This window comes from Panthera onca, chromosome F2, assembly GCF_046562875.1.
Source record: "Panthera onca isolate mPanOnc1 chromosome F2, mPanOnc1 haplotype 2, whole genome shotgun sequence".
NCBI classification, from domain to species: Eukaryota; Metazoa; Chordata; class Mammalia; order Carnivora; family Felidae; genus Panthera; species Panthera onca.
The window spans coordinates 646,423-664,618 of record NC_138356.1 but is presented as its reverse complement, the minus strand read 5'-3'; the positions used below and the strand labels follow the sequence as shown (position 1 = coordinate 664,618).

The 18,196-nt window shown below is 51.4% G+C and overlaps 2 protein-coding genes across 7 annotated transcripts in view; one reads left to right on the top strand and one right to left on the bottom strand.

Annotated features, from left to right (window-relative positions):
• Positions 1 to 1,354: 1,354 nt before the first annotated feature.
• Positions 1,355 to 2,495, top strand: CEBPD (CCAAT enhancer binding protein delta). The gene has a single exon (XM_060610482.3). It carries the CDS (start codon positions 1,564 to 1,566, stop codon positions 2,383 to 2,385), a length of 822 nt encoding a protein of 273 aa, XP_060466465.1. The 5' UTR covers positions 1,355 to 1,563; the 3' UTR covers positions 2,386 to 2,495.
• A 505-nt stretch (positions 2,496 to 3,000) lies between these two features.
• Positions 3,001 to 18,196, bottom strand: part of SPIDR (scaffold protein involved in DNA repair) — a 487,671-nt gene continuing 472,475 nt past the window's right edge. For 5 of the 6 annotated variants that reach the window (XM_060610477.3, XM_060610479.3, XM_060610478.3 and 2 more), the window contains 4 exons: positions 10,957 to 11,050; positions 9,786 to 9,900; positions 9,443 to 9,496; positions 3,001 to 4,247 (listed from right to left, as the gene is read on the bottom strand). In XM_060610477.3, the coding sequence (XP_060466460.3) occupies positions 4,083 to 4,247; positions 9,443 to 9,496; positions 9,786 to 9,900; positions 10,957 to 11,050 (428 nt within the window). In that variant the 3' untranslated portion in view covers positions 3,001 to 4,082. Of the gene's footprint in view, positions 4,248 to 9,442; positions 9,497 to 9,785; positions 9,901 to 10,952; positions 11,051 to 18,196 lie in introns of those variants that run through there. The other variant, XM_060610481.3, reaches the window with a different exon arrangement.

The following is an 18,196-nucleotide window of genomic DNA, read 5'->3' as shown; positions in this document are numbered from 1 at the left end:
GGTTCCTAGATAAGAACCGAGACATGTCTTCAGCTTTTTCTTCGGTTAGGCATGAGCCCACACTGTATGTGTCCCCGGGTTTTACCCTTCATAGTTAATTAATCAATAGTGTAACATCATGTGCCCTCTCCAAGTAATTCTAAAGCAACATGTTTGTCCTTGTAGAAAACCTATAAAGCATCCATAGTATATCATTAGAAGTTACCTCTGGAATTGCCTGCATTAACTCCGGTGCAGTTTTTGGAGCGTTAAAAGTCTGGTGAGTGAGAAGCCGAAGCCAAGCACAGATGTGAGAAAGAGGCCACGTTGGAATAAGGTCAGTGATTTAATAAGTGCACTTGCCCAAAAACGCCTGCCCCAAATTGCAGGAAACAACGAACAGAATCAATCCATACCGTCTCTTCGTGCATTTTACAGTACGAAGAGCCAGCAACGTAATACGCTGTCAGAGCTGCCCGTGTAAATCTCTTTCTCCTAAAGAGGACCCACCCGCTTTAGACTCAGAAGGACTTCTTGGAATACCGGGCACAGAGAAAAGAGCCCGGAACTAAACACAGGACTGGAGCAAGACGCCACCGCCAGATGGCACTGCTTTAGCAGGCCGAGCGTGAACGCCAGGGCGCGGGGAGCTCGCGGGGAGCGCGGGGCCGCGGGACTTTGCGGGGGTCGAGCCGGCCGTCGGGCCCGGCGGGGCCTGCGAGCGCGGCAGCCCCCGGTATTTAGCGCGGCCGGCGGCTCCAACGTGCGTCAGGACTCCTCGTCTCCCGTCTGCTGTGCCCCGCGGTCCCTGCGGCTTGAAGCTCCAGCCGCGACGCCGAGCCTCGACCCCTAGGGCCGACTGGGCCCCGGGAACCCGGGGGAGAAGGGCCAAATTGGGCCCCGGGTTTCCGGAAACGTGCGAAGCCCCCCTCCCCCCCCCCCCCCCCCCCGCGCCCTCCTCGCCGCTCGTGGCGCGGACCGGGGTCCCCAGGGCCGGAGCCGTGTCTGGAGAACGCCCCAGCACTCTGTCCTCGGTCCCGCAGTCGCCCTCCCCCCAGCTTGCGCTCCCTCTGACGACGGGAACCGGCCGGGGACGCGCGCGCCGCAGCCAAGTCCTGGTTTTGATTTCACTGCCGCTCCGAAGAGCAGAGAGGCTCCAAACCCAACAAACAGGAAGGAGAGAAGGAGCCGGAGTGCGGGCAGAGGGAGGGCCATTCCCAGCAGAGGCGCTCGGGCCGGGCCGCGGACGGGGAGGAAGTGGCGCCCCTTCCCCTCCCGCGCGGGCCGGGGCGTGGGGGTGGGGGTGGGGGCAGCGAGAGGACAGCGGCCGGGGGCGGGAGGCGGGGGGGGGGGGGGGGGCTCAGGGGCGGCTCCGGGGCCGGGCGGGGTGCTCGGGGCGGGGTCTCCCTGGGCGCCGCCGCCCGCCGCCCCCCTCCCCCTCCCCCTCCCCGCGGCCCCGGGGCGCCCCCGCGGTTCTGGAGCCGGGGCGGGGCGTGCGCGTCAGCTCGAGCTAGAAAAGGCGGCGGGGCCCGGCCCAGCGAGGTGACAGCCGCGCTCGGACACGGAGGCCGGCCCGACGCCGCCATGAGCGCCGCGCTCTTCAGCCTGGACGGCCCGGCGCGCGGCGCGCCCTGGCCCGCGGAGCCCGCGCCCTTTTACGAGCCGGGCCGGGCGGGCAAGCCAGGCCGCGGGAGCGAGCCGGGGAGCCTGGCCGAGCCGGGCGCCGTAGCCCCCGCCATGTACGACGACGAGAGCGCCATCGACTTCAGCGCCTACATCGACTCCATGGCCGCCGTGCCCACCCTAGAGCTGTGCCACGACGAGCTCTTCGCCGACCTCTTCAACAGCAACCACAAGGCGGGCGCGGCGGGCGCCGCCGCGGGCGCCCTGGAGCTGCTGCCCGGCGGCCTCGCGCGCCCCCACGGCCCGGGCACCGCCGCCCCGCGTCCGCTCAAGCGCGAGCCCGACTGGGGCGACGGCGACGCGCCCGGCTCGCTGCTGCCGGCGCAGGTGGCCGCGTGCGCGCAGACGGTGGTGAGCCTGGCGGCCGCGGCGCAGCCCACGCCGCCCACGTCGCCCGAGCCGCCGCGCGGCAGCCCCGGGCCGAGCCCCGCCCCGGGCCCGGCGCGGGAGAAGAGCGCGGGCAAGAGGGGCCCGGACCGCGGCAGCCCGGAGTACCGGCAGCGGCGCGAGCGCAACAACATCGCCGTGCGCAAGAGCCGCGACAAGGCCAAGCGGCGCAACCAGGAGATGCAGCAGAAGCTGGTGGAGCTGTCGGCCGAAAACGAGAAACTGCACCAGCGCGTGGAGCAGCTCACGCGGGACCTGGCCGGCCTCCGGCAGTTCTTCAAGCAGCTGCCCAGCCCGCCCTTCCTGCCGGCCGCCGGGGCCGCCGACTGCCGGTAACGCGCGGCCCGGGGGAGGGGGCGGGAGAGACTCACCAACGACCGATACCTCAGACCCGACGGGCCCGGGAGCGGAGCGCGCCCCGCCCGGACGCCGCGAGAGCCGCTGGGCGCCGGCCGCAGTGTCTTTGGGACGCGCCCACGGAGGAACCTACGGCCTGGACTGAACCACCGCTGAACTTCGAGAGAAGCTATGCGTGTTTCTTTCCCCTTAAGTTATTTTTATAATGGTAGCTTTTCTACATCTTACTCCTGTCGATGCAGCTAAGGTACATTTGTAAAAAAAAAAAAAAAAAAAAAAAGAAACAAACTTTTCAGACAAACCCTTTGTATTGTAGATAAGAGGAAAAGACTGAGCATGCTCACTTTTTTATATTAATTTTTACAGCATTTGTAAGAATAAAGAAGCATTTAAAACCACCCCCGATTCCCGTATTCACAGTGACTCCTGAATGCTGGTGGCCCCAGGACCTCGCTGGGGAAGGGCACGTTCCAGTGCCAGGCGTGCAGCAAGGCACCGGGGAGGCCGCGGGACTCAGGTGTGTGTCCCTGAGGGGGGACCTGAGCTCCCTAGAAGAGGGGATCTGCTTTGCTCTTTGAAACCTGCCTCCAGATGTTTTGTTTGCTTAAGATCGAGGAAGCACGAATAAAGGAACTCGTGCTAGACTAGTAGCTTTCCGGTGGAAGGTGCTCCCAGAGAAGTTCCGGGACTTGGGGAGGAGGCTGGCGGGATGACCGGTCCTGCAGTTGACTTAGGGGCTCCTCTGTAGGCAAGAGCCCCCCGGGGCTAACCTCAGTTGGCTGCTGCGGGGGTGAGGGGTGAGGGGTGAGGGGTGAGGGGAAGGATCCGGCTCTCCGCACAGCATGTCTGAGTCGTCTTTGGCTTCCATGGGACTTTGCTTTCACTTTCCTCAGTCTTAGGTACAGCTTCCAGTAGGTTTTCCGAGTGGGTGTAAACATAAGATAGTTCTGTGGTAGATGCAAAAGACGGTCAAAAAGCTCCTCAAAAGCAGCAGTCCTGCCAGTCGTTGAAATGTTTCAAAGCTTCATCAGGACAAATCAAGCCGTTCACCTTTCCCCCAACTAAAGCGGGTACTCGGCACCCTTTCTTGCTCTGGACTGCTAGGTCTATCTTTATGTAATTTAACCGTGGCCTATCATGATTGTCTTGTTATAAAGGAGGAAACAAAATCTTTATTGTCTAAAGACAATTTATTCATCATTTCGTGTTACTTTAAATCTCTGCCAACAAAGCCAACAATAACCAATCACTCCTCTTGAGTCTGTAATCTCGGCTCTCTGTGCACAGTACTCAGCATGATTAAACAGGCCTATAGGTATAGCGAGAATCACAGCAGGTAACTTATCTATACTTTAGGAGTAACGGTTTTAAACACTTAAAAATTACAAGTGAGCAGAATTTTTTTCTTGCTGTTTTAATACTGCCTAAGATGAAGTACAAAATGAAGGCCTCAAGCTTAGTTAAGTTTTAACGTAACATGTTCCTGAATTTGCAGAAAGGTCGTAAAATAGAACTGTAGAAAAAAGCATTTTGAGGTAGAGTTTACAAAATTATCTTGCTAACATTTGCCCTAGAAAAATCTAAGTTCCATTTCAAGATCATACAGTACACTCACTCTGCCCGTAGTTAACAGATAACTACCCCAAACCACCACCACCTCCGCTGCATCACAAAGTTCACAGCTCCTGTGGCGACGGGCAGTGTCGGGAAGAGGCTCTTCCTGCAGTCAGGAGCTCGATTTCCTCCAATCCAACGCAGCTAGCCGGGTGGGTGGTTACGGACCGGACAAAACAATTCAACAACCCCACCTCCTTTCCGAGGACACTCTGCACTTCATAACTCTGCAGTGACAGAAGGCATGCTGGTTAAAGCAAATAGAGCTAGCCCCGGACGTCCTGTTCCCAACAACACAGAACACCAAAGAGCAGAGCAGAAGGTCCTTCCCTTAGTCTGTGACCTTCCACTTTGCAAATGGTGAGAACAACAGGGTGAGGAAAAAAAAAAGTGACAGGCTAGATAAAAGCCCTGTTGATTATGGCAAATGAAGGAGCTCCTGTTTTCTGATCTCTGTTAGTGGATGCAACGACAAGGACGTCCCAGCTGGCTGTCCTTGGAGAGGAACTGGGGACTGACATACAAAGGGATGTGCCCCGGTCTCTAGTGGGAAGGCTGGGGGCAGGGCACGCATCATGCTTGCAGCTGTCTTCCACTTCCTTTGGGACACTTCCCCAATCTAGCAACACTTCTGGTCAAAGGATTGCCTGGTACTTTGCCCCGAACTTCCCTCCTTAACGGGATCCCGTTTTTTCTAGAGTAACTCTTCTCAGGCCAAACATACAGAAAGCTTTTTCTTCACACTGTTTGTTTGAGGAGTATCTTACAGGCAGGTTTCATCTCTAGATGAGAACTCAGGGCACTGGACAGCATGGGAACCAGATGACTGTGCTAGGAAGGTGTGGCAGGTTTCAAACCTCAGAACGCTTTCTTCCAGGGGTTGGGGGGAAGTGGGACTGAAAATAAAGAGCGGCTCAAACTCGCTGGGATGAATCCCATCTCTGGCTTCAGCAGAGACCGAAGCCCTGGAAGGTAACAGGTTCTTTCAGAGGCTCCTTTGCTGCCACTTGCAGAATGCTGTCTGAGGCGCACCACCCCTCCTCTGCGCAAGACCCCTTCACACAACTCTACGGTAGCTCAGGTCTGTATGTTTTAGCTCACTCCTTCCATCGTTAATGTGTCTTCGCGAAGGAGATGGAGGCTGGAGGGCTCTGACAACGTGGCAAAAGTAGGCACGTGTCTGTGGCTCCCTGGTGCCCTCCCATCGAAGGTGGGCACCTCACTGCCCTTACCCTGGCTCCTGGGCTGGACTTAGTGACTACTTCTCACGGAAAGTATGGTGGAAAGGACACTGAGTGGCATCCCCAGCTTGGTCAGGAAGGAGCCCAGCTTCTGCCTGCATCTCTTGGGATCCAGACACATATCGTGAGAGAAGCTAGACTGTGTGGCCAGAGCCCGAGAAGGTCCCAGGCAAAGGAGCACAGCAGTCAGTTGGGGACTGAAGGGCGTTTTGTGAGTCCAGCCTAGGCTTTGGGGCACCAACTGATGGCCCGCAGAGCTGTCCTGGCAGAGCCCTATCCAAACTGCAGGTCTGTATGCAGAGTAAGTATGGAGGCCACCTAAGCTTTGGGGTGGTTGGTTTTGAAGCAGTAACATGATGTTCAACCTGGGATCAACCTGGGATGTGAACACTGCTCTACCGCCAGTCCACAAGATCGTTCTGCTTTCCCGTCTTTGAAGTAAGGCATATTGCAACACACCCAGCCTATTCAATGTGATCAGTAGTTTTGGTTTCTTCAGTGCTTAATGGAGGGATGGGGGAGTAAGAGTTGCAGTCAAGACAGGTGAAGAGGGGTCAAAGGGCAGCTCAGTCAAGTGTCCAACTCTTGATTTCAGCTCAGGTCGTGGCCCCAAGGTCATGGGATTGAGCCCCGCAACAGGCTCTGTGCTGAGTGTGGAGCCTGCTTGAGATTCTCTCTCTCTCTCTCTCTCTCTCTCCCCCTCTCCCTCTCTGCCCCTCTCCCGCTTGTGCACTCTCTCCCTCTCTAAAACACAAACACAAACAAAAAAAGACAGATGAAGAGGCGGAACTACAGTCTCTCACTGGACAACCGTGGCTGAGGCCTTCCTCAGCCCCAGCTCATCTGTGCCATTGATGTCAGGTTCGTGGCCCACTGCCTTGATCATTCGTCAAGGACTTGCTATAAACCAAGAGGGGTCTGATCCTGGAGAGATGGCAGAGAACCAGACAGCCGCAGGACTGTGGGGTGTGGAGGGCGCCCATAGGGCCGTGCAGAGTAAGGGGTCGCCATCCCCGGCTGGGAGGACTGAGGTAGGCCGGCTGGGTACTTCTTTGCTGTCTCTCACTACTTGTACATTCGTGCGTGGGGAAGTAGGAGGCCCAGGCACTCCTACACTCACTTAGGTAAAGGTGGAGAATTCTGGCTTGTAAACAAAGTCAGGAACAGATCATTCCTTCTTACCACATCAGATTTGGCAGCGATAGATTATAATAACCACATCATAGTCAATAATAACTATATCACTGATAAGTGGAAATCAAATGATAATTATGTTTGGGGGGAATTAAGATGGAAAGGTACAGAACAGTCACACTAGCGAATGCAAGTGCACTGTTCATATGAACGGACTGAATGTACATATGTGTGAAATGTGTTGGTTTTTAAAAGGCGCACTACATTTCCCTTCAACTTTTATTTTTCTGAAAGCTAGGAAACAAACTCCAAATTTCGTATCACTATAATGTGACCTTTGACAACTAACATGTACAACAGCAGCCGCTCCATTTCTCACCTCTGTAGCTTGAACACGTCAAAGTTTCGGTATAAAACTTCACACTCCGGTGTCCTAACCAGAAACAGTACATCTGTTCCAGGGAGTGGAGCTATGGTTCTCATGGAAAGACTAATTTGATTCTTTGGATTTTGGCAAATGTGCATTCTCACCCAGAAAATGGACAGAATCGGGACTGCAAAACTCATGCTCATGTCTCCACAGAGGACCTTCTTACACCCATCTTCTATCAGCTCCTTGCAGGTCAGATGTAAAGCCCTGATTATCCACTGTGAATAAAGCTGGGGGAGGGGGAAGGAGCTGACTAAAATGTACCTCCAGGCTTGCAATTTACCCTAATTTTACTGGCGTCAGCTCGGATAACAGAGCACCCAGAAAGGTGACACCCAGGACTGTTGCCACCCTGTGCCCCTCACCCAGTGCAAATGTGCACACGTAGGCACACACAGGTGTGTACACACGCTCAAGCACACCCCCAGGCAAACCCACCGGCAAACGCACCCACGCTCAGATACACACACGTTTGCACACACACCCTTGAGCTCTTTATAAGTAGGGTTTTGCCTACAGGTGCCCCGTAGTTGAGAGGTGTGATGTGTAAGAGGTACAAGTCAGCCTCACTCAGAAGGAAATCAAGTGAAGAGACAGTTCTGCCAGGGCCTCCTCCTGATCCCCAGGTCCCTACAGAGAGGTTGGGGAGTCAAGAGCAGTCCGTGGCTGGAGGCTTCCCAGAGGGAGCACCAGGCTGCTCTCTGGAGGAGCCTGTGGGGAACCGGAGGGAGAACAGGCCTGAGCCTGGTAGGGCCCAGCCAGGGCCGCCTGAGGAACTGCAGGGCAGGCGCTGGGCCTCTGCGCCCATGTGGGCCTGCGGGGAGCCGTGCACCATCCCAAGTGCTGTTGGTTCTTGTTTGCTGAGGCTGTGGGTTTGGGTTCATTCGCTATGTGTTCTCCTTAAGCAGAAGTTTTCCCAACACTTCCCAACTTTTTGCCCAGATAACCTAGATCTGCCACGTTTAGCACCTGTTTAAAGCCCCCTCCAATCCCATCAGCCTTACCCAGGATCACGCCCTTCTGTCTTCCTCCTCACCCACCCCAGAGACCGAGAGATAAGGTGACGAGGAATCAGTCAGCAGGTACTGCTGTCCTGTCACCCAGAAAGTTCAGGGGGAACAGAAACATACACACAAGGATCCCTGTCACCCTCCCACACTCTGCTAGGTAGTCACTTCTGGGGATAACAATGTACCCAACGAAGACTGTGGCTGCGGGCCCTGCACTCTCGTTTCTTTAGCGGTAAAATGTGGATTCTGCACTACCGAGATGTTGGGGACGTTAAATAAGGCAAAGGTGGAAGAAAAACGGTGAGCACAGCTGGTGGCCCACTGTAGTTACCGACTCACATTTTACTTGGACACAGTCAGGGAGTACTTGCTCACGAGCCCTCCCATCAGTCCCTACACGTGAAGCAGCCCTTGGGATACAGGTTTGGCGTGGGGCTGGAGGTGTCCCCATGCTGCACCAGGGAGCTATGCCCCCGCCGGTGCGCTGTATCCCAGGGAGAGAGCCAGAAACTCTTTTTAGGGCTCCACGGGCAGTTCCGCCCTGAAACCTGGTCGGACCGGCGATCCCCTAGGATCCTATTCGTGGATTCATCCACGTCCCAGTTTAGTCCAAACTTTGAGAGCCATGGTTTTGAGGGAGGAGTGTGAATGGCCGCTCCACCTCCTGTGCTGCCGACCTCTGCGCCTCAGGAGGGGCTGGCAGCTGCCGGAGGCAGAAGCCCCTCGCACCTCCGGAGGAGCCCCGCGTTCTGGCTGCAATCGGAGCTGGAATTTGGCCATGGGATCCCATCAGAAAGTTCTGCAGATGGCCAGCCCGCTTTTCGCCACAATCTGCCCAGCTGGCCCAAGTCTGCTACTTGGATGTGGACCCCACCGCTGGCCACAGATACCTTTTGTGACCTGGGAACTGTGCCCTGGCACCATCGCAGCGGTCAGTCCCCCGTGCTCTTCTCCGGGGTTCAGTGAGCCCACGGGCCACTTGTGCTGCTAGCAGATGGTTTTGACCAGACGTGTCAAGGACAGACCTTTCCTGTTTATGAGGGCCAAATTTTACAAGGAAGAAACTGTCTCTAGGCCGTAAGTTATGTATGTTTAGGTGGTGGTGTTCTTGAAGGAGCACACCGCTTCACTAAGCCTCACACCACAGCAACTCTCAGGGCAGGCAAAACGGTTCTGAGGAATAACGGTAATGCTCCAGTTACGCAGACTCTGGAATACCCAGCAATTAACAAACACAGGACGTGTGCCTCAGATATTCCCGTTCTCTTAAGGTAAAACCATGGCAGGCCTTGAAGGGTCAACTGTCTTCCTAAAATCAAAGCCAGGGAGACAGATTCATGGATCCACTGCAAGACTGGTTGGGAAAGAGCCTCAATCCCACAGGGGAAAGGTCTCGTGAACAGACTCGGCCCTTGCCGGGAAGAGACCGCGCTGTGGCGCGCCCACGTCTCGGCGTACCCCACACGCCGAGGACGCGCCCGATTCCACTGCGGCACTCCGCTGTAACCGAGAGTGCGGGAGGCGGGGGTCTGCACCCGGGGACGATCCACTGACTCGGGCTGAAGCGCACAGGGCTGGACACCGGGGCTGCGTGTCCCCGGACTCACCCCATCCTCGCAGGCGGCGAACCTCAGGAGCGAAGAAACACTGGCCTGGGACAGCTGCAACGACAGCGGGGCGGGCGGGTTAAACCCCAGGATGGGTGCCAGTGCTCAGCCCCGCGCCCGGGGTCCATGCCGAGTCTTCATCCCTCCGGTAGCTTCCCTCTCCAAGTCTTGAGTCCAACGTGACTGTAAGTCACAGACACGGGAAGACAGTGTTCCTGAGGGGGAGCCCTTCCCTCCCCTCCCCCAGGGAAGGAAAAACCGAGGCCGCGCTCCCAGCTGGCGGTGCGGCAGAGGGGCTCTGTGACACAGAGTGGGACGCACGCGAGCACCGCCCGCCTCCTACCTTGACCCTCACTGTGCACTGGGGGCGAGAGGGGCAGTCCAGGAACACCTGCAAGTGCCTTCTGGGAAGAGGAGAGATGACCACGCGGGAGCAGTCCCCACAGGAAAAGGCGCCTCTGTTGTTTGGAAACACACAGGGAAGATAGGACTCGGAAAGCACAAATCAGAAGAGTCTAGTGGTAGACAATTTTTTCTAAACGCGAGTGTTTGCTGAGACAGAAAAGGGGATTTACCCTCAGAAACGAAATTCCTGAAATAGGCCAGAAGAAGCTCCAGGCTCAGCCTGTTCTGAGGGACCAGTGTCAGCCTCCCGCTAAGGGCTGCGTAGGTAACTGATGCCCCAAGGGACGGAAGGGACACGGGCAGGGCAGTCTCATTCGAGCTGGGAGAGGGGGGACAGCAAACATCCCACGAAGCCAAGTGGAGGCCCTGGGCTCAGCAAGCAGAGGTCAGGGCTTCCCTTCTGCCTCAAAAGGACAACCTCCTCCTTGTCACCAGTAGCTATGCTCCTTACTGCCACCAAGTAAGCCTGTGACTCAAACTCTTCTTGTCTCTTAAATATGATCCAGTAATGACTTGTTTATACCTAAGGCCACCGGCCCAGGAGGCGTCAAGGAGACAGCCGTCCTTTACTTATTAAGAAGCAGAAAAGTAACAATCGGGCCTCCTCCTGTCAGGTGACAAAGTCACCTTGGGAGGCTGGGGAACCGGCTCAGAGAACTACATTGATACCCAACCCCCTGGGGCCCAAGGGAGGGTATGCAGTAATGCTGGTCCAGGGAAGGAATGTCTGTTTACACAGATGTTCACTGGTCTCTGGAAAAGTCTGTACCCCCGCAGAGGACAAGCTGTAGAGTCACCAAGTTTGTCTCATTCATTCACATTGGCCCTGAGTTTTTCTTTTTACTCCTGACCGGAGATAAAGGAGCCGAGTACAAAACCGGGCTCTTTCCTCTTTGGCGAACTGCAAGGACCGGCAACACGCCCTGCCATGAGGAAGCAAGCTCACCTTGCACCACGGCCTTCTAGCTGCAGTGCCGCTACTTGGCTTCCGGGTGGGAGTCATGCCTGGGCCCTGGCAGGGGAAGCTGGCCCGAGGCAGCGTGGCACTGGGGCCCTAGGACTGGCTGCGGCTGCCCTGGGCTCTTTCAGGACAGCTGCTGCGTGCTTACCTGTCTCCTGGGCTCTGCTCCAGTCTCTCGTTCCCGCACAGGTCACAGGTGGGCCATGAGAAAGCCGTGCTCTCATCCACACCAACCACAGTGCCTGGGCCCACGTGAAACAAAGATGGAGTCTCAGGGGCAGTGTCCGCCCTCCCAACTTCTCTCCGTCCCTCAGGCCCTAGATGCTAGTGTGAGGTTCCTCAGGTTGTTCTCTCCCTTGTGCGTTTATACAAATGTTCCCAAGCTTTTTATAATTTCCATGTACTGCACAAACAAAACTACAACAATAAAAAGTAAGTTGTTTAAAACTTGCCCATATTACTACCTAACCAAGTATTTCCATTCTGCCTCATTGTTTTCCGTTTTTTTCCAGATGTGTACATACTGAAATCATTACAAGCAAGCTGTCGGGGCAGTGTCTCACACTACTTTGTAGATTGCTGTAGAGCTGTTGCAAGGACTGTCTTATCTGATATTCCATTTAAGTCACGGTTACCTCCATAGTGGACATACAGGTCTGAGGCAGTGGAAATCTTTCCACGTAAGGTCCTTATTGTACTGAGATCTCTTTCTCGGGCTAGATTCATGGAAGCAGAATCACTCTGTCAAGAGTACGGGTGTTGGAGATACAGAAACACCCTGTTAGAAGCTGTGTCCCACAAGAAGGTTCACAGTCATTCACACTGTCACCATCCATTCACAGAGTGTTAGCCTCACCTCAGTATTTGCTTCCTTGATAAGTATAATGGAATTCCTGATGTTCATTTCCACTTCTTTGGTAAGGAAAGAGAAGTATTCTTATTGGTTTGTTACCCTCTTATGTGATTTCTTTGGTTTCCTTATTTCTTTTGTAATCCAATATTTGTGATTTATTTATTCAACAAACAAATGTGTATATAATGCTACTTAGTGTGGGATATACATGTAGCATGAAATATATAATGATGAATACTACAATCCCCACTCTTGTGGACTCTCCAGTCTGGTTGAGAAGAGAGATGAACAAATAATGAGAAAAATATGAATATGGGAGAAAACATTCACAAAAACATATCGGATAAAGGACTGTTATCCAAAATATACAAAGAACTCTTACAACTCAACAATAACACAGACAACCCAATTAAAAAATGGGCCTAACACCTTCATAGATACCTCACCAAAGATAATATAAGATGGCAAATAAGTATATGAAAGATGTCAAACATCGTATGAGCAGGGAAATGCAAATTAAAACAAGGAGAACACAAACACACACACACAAAATTCCAAATAATCCGTTTAAAAACGGGCTGAGGACCTGACTAGATATTTTTCCAAAGAAGACATCAAGATGGCCAACAGACACATGAAAAGATGCTCAACATCACTGATTAAAAGGGAAATACAAATCAGAACAACAAGATATCACCTCATACCCGTTGGGATCACTAAACTCCGAAAGACAAGAAATAACAAGTGCTGGCAAGCATGTGGAGAAAGGGGAGCCCTCATGTACTGTTGGTGGGGATGCCAACGGGGGCAGCCACTGTATGGAGGTGGCTCAAAAACAGTATGGAGGTTCCTCAAAAAATTGAAAATAAAAATACCATATAATCCAGTAATTCCCCTATTGGGTATTTAACCAAAGAATACAAAAACACTAATTGGAAGATCTATACACTCTGATGCTTATAGCAGCATTATTTACAATAACCAATTTATGGAAGCAGTCCAAGTGTCCCTCTATGGATGAATGGATAAAAACAGATGCGATACACATACGCACACACAGGGGCATGTTATTCAGTCATAAACAAGAATGAGATCTTGCCATGTGCAATAAAAAGGATGGACCCAGAGGGTATTATGCTAAGTGAAATAAGTCAGTCAGAGAAAGAGAAACACCATATGATTTTGCTTATATGTAGAATCTAAAAACCGAAACAACCAACCAAACAAACACAAAGTAGAAACAAACCCATAAATACAGAGAACAAAGTGGTAGTTGCCAGCGGAGAGAGGGGTGGGGGATGGGCAAAATGGGTGAAGTGTTACAGGCTTCCAGTCATGGAATAAACGTTATGAGGATACGATAATAGAGCTGTATGGTGACAGATGGTAGCTGCACAGCACAATGGATAAAGTTGTCAAATCACGATGTTGTACACTTGAAACTCCTGTAACACTGTGAGTCAACTATAATAAGTAAAACAAAACAAAATACCCAACAATGAGATAACACTGTGCACCTATTAGAAGGGCCAAAATCCAGAACACTGACCCCACCGTATTCTGGTAAGGATATGGAACAATAGGAACTCGCAGTCATGGTCGGTGGGCATGCAAAATGGTACAGCTACTTCGGAACACAGTTTTGGCAATTTCTTATAAAACCAAACATAGTCTTACCATATGACCCAGCAATTGTGCTTGGTGGTATTCATCCAAAGGAGTTGAAAATTTATGTCCACACAAATACCTGTATACAGATGTTTACAGCAGCTTTCTTCTTCTTTTTTTTTTTTTTAAGTTTTTATTTATTTATTTTGAGAGAGAGGGAGAGAGAATCCTAAGCAGGCTCCACAATGTCAGCACAGAGCCCTGTGCGGGGCTTGAGCTCACGAACCATGAGATCATGACCCGAACCGAAACCAAGAGTTGGACACTTAACCAACTGAGCCACCCAGGCGCCCCAGCAGCTTTATTCTTAATTGCCACAACTTGGAAGCAACCAAGATGTCCTTCAGCAGGTGAATGGATAAACCGTGGTACATCCAGACAATGGGATATTATTCAGCACTAAAAAGAAATGAGCTATAATACCATGAAAACATACATGGAAACTGAATTCATACTGCTTAGTGAAAGAAGCCAGTTTGAAAAAGCCATATACTGCATGATTCTAACTATACAACATTCTGGAAAAAGCAAAACTACACAGACAGTAAAAAGATCAACGGCTGCCATGTGTTAAAGGGGAGGGAGGGTGAACAGGTGGAGCAGAGGATTTTTATGTCAGTGAAACTACTCAGTCGATACTGTGATAATGGATACATGTTGTACATTTGTCTGAACCCATGGAAGTACAATACCAAGAAGGAACTCTAATGTCAACTCTGGACTTTGGGTGATTATGATGTGACAATGTAGGCTCATCAACTGCGACAAATTTATCACCCTGGTGGGGGATGTTGATAATGGGGGAGGCAGTGCATGTGCAGGGGCAGGAGGTATGGGGAATCTCTGTAACTTCTGCTCAACTGTGCTGTAAACCTAAAACTGCTCTAAAAATAGTCTATTAAGGGGGTGCCTGGCTGGCTCAGTATGACTCTTGGTCTCAGGGTGGTGAGTTCGAGCCGCACATTGGGCACAGAGCCTACTTAAAATAAATAAACAAATATATAGTACATTCATAAATAAATAAAAATAGTCTATTAAATATTATCATGAAATAAATGCTAAATTGAGAAATGGAAAAGACCCTTGGAGGTAGAGAAGAGAGGCTCTCCAGCTAGCTTGAGGTCAGGGAAGGTTTCCCAAAAGAAGAGACACGAGGTGTGGTTGTAGGTGGGTGACAGGTGCTGGTGGGGCTGGAGGCCAAACAGGCATGAAGGAAAGGCAAATGATATGGCTGAGAGGTTGGGAACCCAAGTCACTCAGGGTCTTGCTAGGGATGTTAGACTTGGAAGGCATGAGAAGTCAGTGAGGAATTTTAAACAGGAGATTGAGATGCTCTAATTGTCTTGAAATGACAATTAGATATAGATATCTTGATATAGATATCATCTAGATACATTAGCAAACCATAGACCATTCTTGTTGAAAAGTGGTGAGATTAGACATTTGAAAAGGTGTGACCTAAGTTTCCAGAAAAATAGAAGAATCATCCCTCCTAGTCCTGGAGCAAAGACTTTCATTCTCCACTAGAACAAGCATTAGGAGAAACGTATCTGTAGGGGATAAAACAATTGTTACAACTAAGTAGGCTTGATTTATTAAAATGCATTCATGCAAGCCTACTTGAATGACTTTTTAAAAATGAAAATAATAGATCTTGATTTTGAAAAGGCTGTCCCAGCTAATTTCATTGTCCTTGCAAATCTAATCAAGATTGAGTCAAAGGGATAAAAAGTAAAGTCAATAACGGCTTATAATACAGCCGGAAAGGAGTGTTGACCAATTCACAAGAGGCAGACGCATAAGTAGGGCCAAGCGGGATGAGGGGTTCCCATGCCATGGGTGTGTGTGCCCAGTGCCAGCTGGTTCACAGCAGTACTTGCTAAGTGTATGCTACATGAACTAATTAAAAGAAGACTGCTACCAACTAAAGTTCCTTTGTATCCTAAGATATCTTTGGGTGTTAACTGCGCTTACATTTAGATGGGATTAAGCAATTTCCTTCCAGCAGGGAACAAGACACAGTTGAAGAAATATATTTCATCTGGGGTACACACCACTGGAGATGCCTTCCAGTAACTCGAAATAAATTCCAAGGGATGGCTGGGAAGTGTACTATTAAACTGTTAGCATCTAGAACATTTGCTTAAATGAAAACAAAAGGGGGAAAAAAACCCCATTTTTGTTAGAGTTTGAGGGTTGTAACCATACTCATTGTTTGGCTGCAATGCACTATTAGAAGCTTTTACTTTTTGGGGTGCCTGGGTGGCTCAGCTAGTTAAGCATGGACTCTTGATTCCAGCTCAGGTCTTGATCTCACAGCCCTGAGTTCAAACCCTGCATTGGGCTCGACACTGGGCATGGAGTTTACTGAAAACATAAAATAAAATAAACTTTTTACTTTCCCTGTCTTATTTACAGGAATCTCTTGTAATCAGGTTTGGGAAAGGTGTATCACAGATCCATTAGAACATGTTTTCAAAAAGGTTCTTTCACAGGCTCCTTCCTGGGAAGCGCAGTGGCTCCTTTCCAGTAGGGGACAGGGCGGCTACGGGCTCCGGTATTTTCTTCAGTGACTTTCAACTCTCTGGCCCACCCTCCTCTCCACTCGTGTTTTCTAACGGACAGAAGCTGGGGCTCAGAAGTGAGGCCAAAGCCTGGTCTGAAGGCAGGACTTGGCCACACATTTCCAGGGGGGCAGAGTACAAATTTACACTTGCTGTGTCGGTGCCCCTGGCATTGAGCGAGACCACCACCCACTAGCGAGGGGAATGTAAGCAAGTGGTGAGCAACGCAATGAGATAAAAATCAATGCTGCAAAACTTGTTTATCCTAAAAGAAGTGAACTGGGAAGAGCCCTTGCATAGGGTGGATGCTGATGATTGGGAAATGACACCAGAAGGCCTGGCAACCCAAGCATGTCAGTGAGCACTGTCCCCCACGGGGGCTCCGTTTTCCAGGAACACTTGAGCAGATGGAGCACTTGAGCAGATGGAGGACTCGTGCAGATGGAGCACTCGTGCAGGTGGAGCACTCACACAGATGGAGCATTTGAGCAGATGGAGCACTCCCACAGATGGAGGACTCAAGCAGATGGAGCACTCGAGCAGGTGGAGCACTCATGTAGACAGATGGAGCACTTGAGGAGATGGAGCACTCGTGCAGGTGGAGCACTCACACAGATGGAGCACTTGAGCAGATGGAGCACTCGTGCAGGTGGAGCACTCGAGCAGGTGGAGCACTCATGTAGACAGATGGAGCACTTGAGCAGATGGAGCACTCGTGCAGGTGGAGCACTCACACAGATGGAGCACTTGAGCAGATGGAGCACTCCCACAGATGGAGGACTCAAGCAGATGGAGCACTCGTGCATGTGGAGCACTCACACAGATGGAGCACTTGAGCAGGTGGAGCACTCGTGCAGGTGGAGCACTCATGTAGACAGATGGAGCACTTGAGCAGATGGAGCACTCCTGCAGGTGGAGGACTCAAGCAGATGGAGCGCTCGTGCAGGTGGAGCACTTGAGCAGATGGAGCACTCGTGCAGGTGGAGCACTCATGTAGACAGATGGAGCACTTAAGCAGATGGAGCACTCGTGCAAATGGAGCACTCGAGCAGATGGAGGACTCAAGCAGATAGATGGAGCACTTGAACAGATGGAGCACTCGTGCAGGTGGAGCACTCGTGCAGATGGAGCACTCGAGCAGGTGGAGCACTCATGTAGACAGATGGAGCACTTGAGCAGATGGAGCACTCGTGCAAATGGAGCACTCGAGCAGATGGAGGACTCTAGCAGATAGATGGAGCACTTCAACAGATGGAGCACTCGTGCAGGTGGAGATGTTTGTTCTCAGTGAAGGACTAGCTCACGGGGCCATACTCTGACTTTGTTCAAGCTCTACTCGGGGAAAATGCTCAATGTTCTGCAAGGTCCACACCACTGTTGGAGACCCTGATGCCCACCTGATTTAGCTGCTGCAGAGAGCTGTCCACCTCCCAGCACTGACCTCCTGCAGATGGTGAAAGAGCCTGCTTGGAGCTCTCTTTGGACAAGCCATCACTGGACTTTCCAGGACAGGGAAGGGCAGAGTAGAGCAAGGCTGAGTTATGGAGAAAGGGGTGTCTGCTATTGTTACCTCACTGAGTAGTAAGGACTCTAGGCTTGTGTGGCTTTGATTGGAGTCAGATCTGGACAAGTCCACGGCTGGCTGGAAAGCAGGGAAGCCTCTGTGGCCCTTCGTCCATCAGTGGGATCTGTTCACTGCCCCAGCCTCTACCTTACCTGGGGTGTTCTTGCATGGGAGACTGGGCCAATCTTTGCTATTCTGCAGCTGGGGTTTTGTTTTCTCTAAATCCCTAGTTAACTGGTTCTTATCAGGGGATCTGGCAGCTCTGTGATAATAGTGTTTACATATCCACCTGACCCACCCAGAGGCCTGCAGGATACCTTCAGATAGAGATCCACAGGGAAGTCTACATTAAAGTGGTGGCATGTGAAGAAAAGGATAAAAGTCAGAAACTGGATCTACATAAACTAAAGGAAGAGCATCAGAGAAGGAATAATAAAAATTAATGTAAAACATAATAGTTTGCTTAGGTCATTAATAACAACAATGTATTCAGTGATTATACCTTATGGATAAGTGAATGTCAGCAATGTTCTAAGGAATGGGAGAGAGGAATTGAGAATATCCTTACAAGATACCTGTACTACCCTTGAAGCAGGATAGTGTTATTTCAAAGTGGACTTGGTTAGTTATAAATATATATTGCAGTATCTAGGGCAACCACTAAGGAATGTTAAAAAAAAAAAAAAAAAAAAAAAAAAGCAAGCGCCTGGATGGCTCAGTCAGTTAAGCATCCAACTCT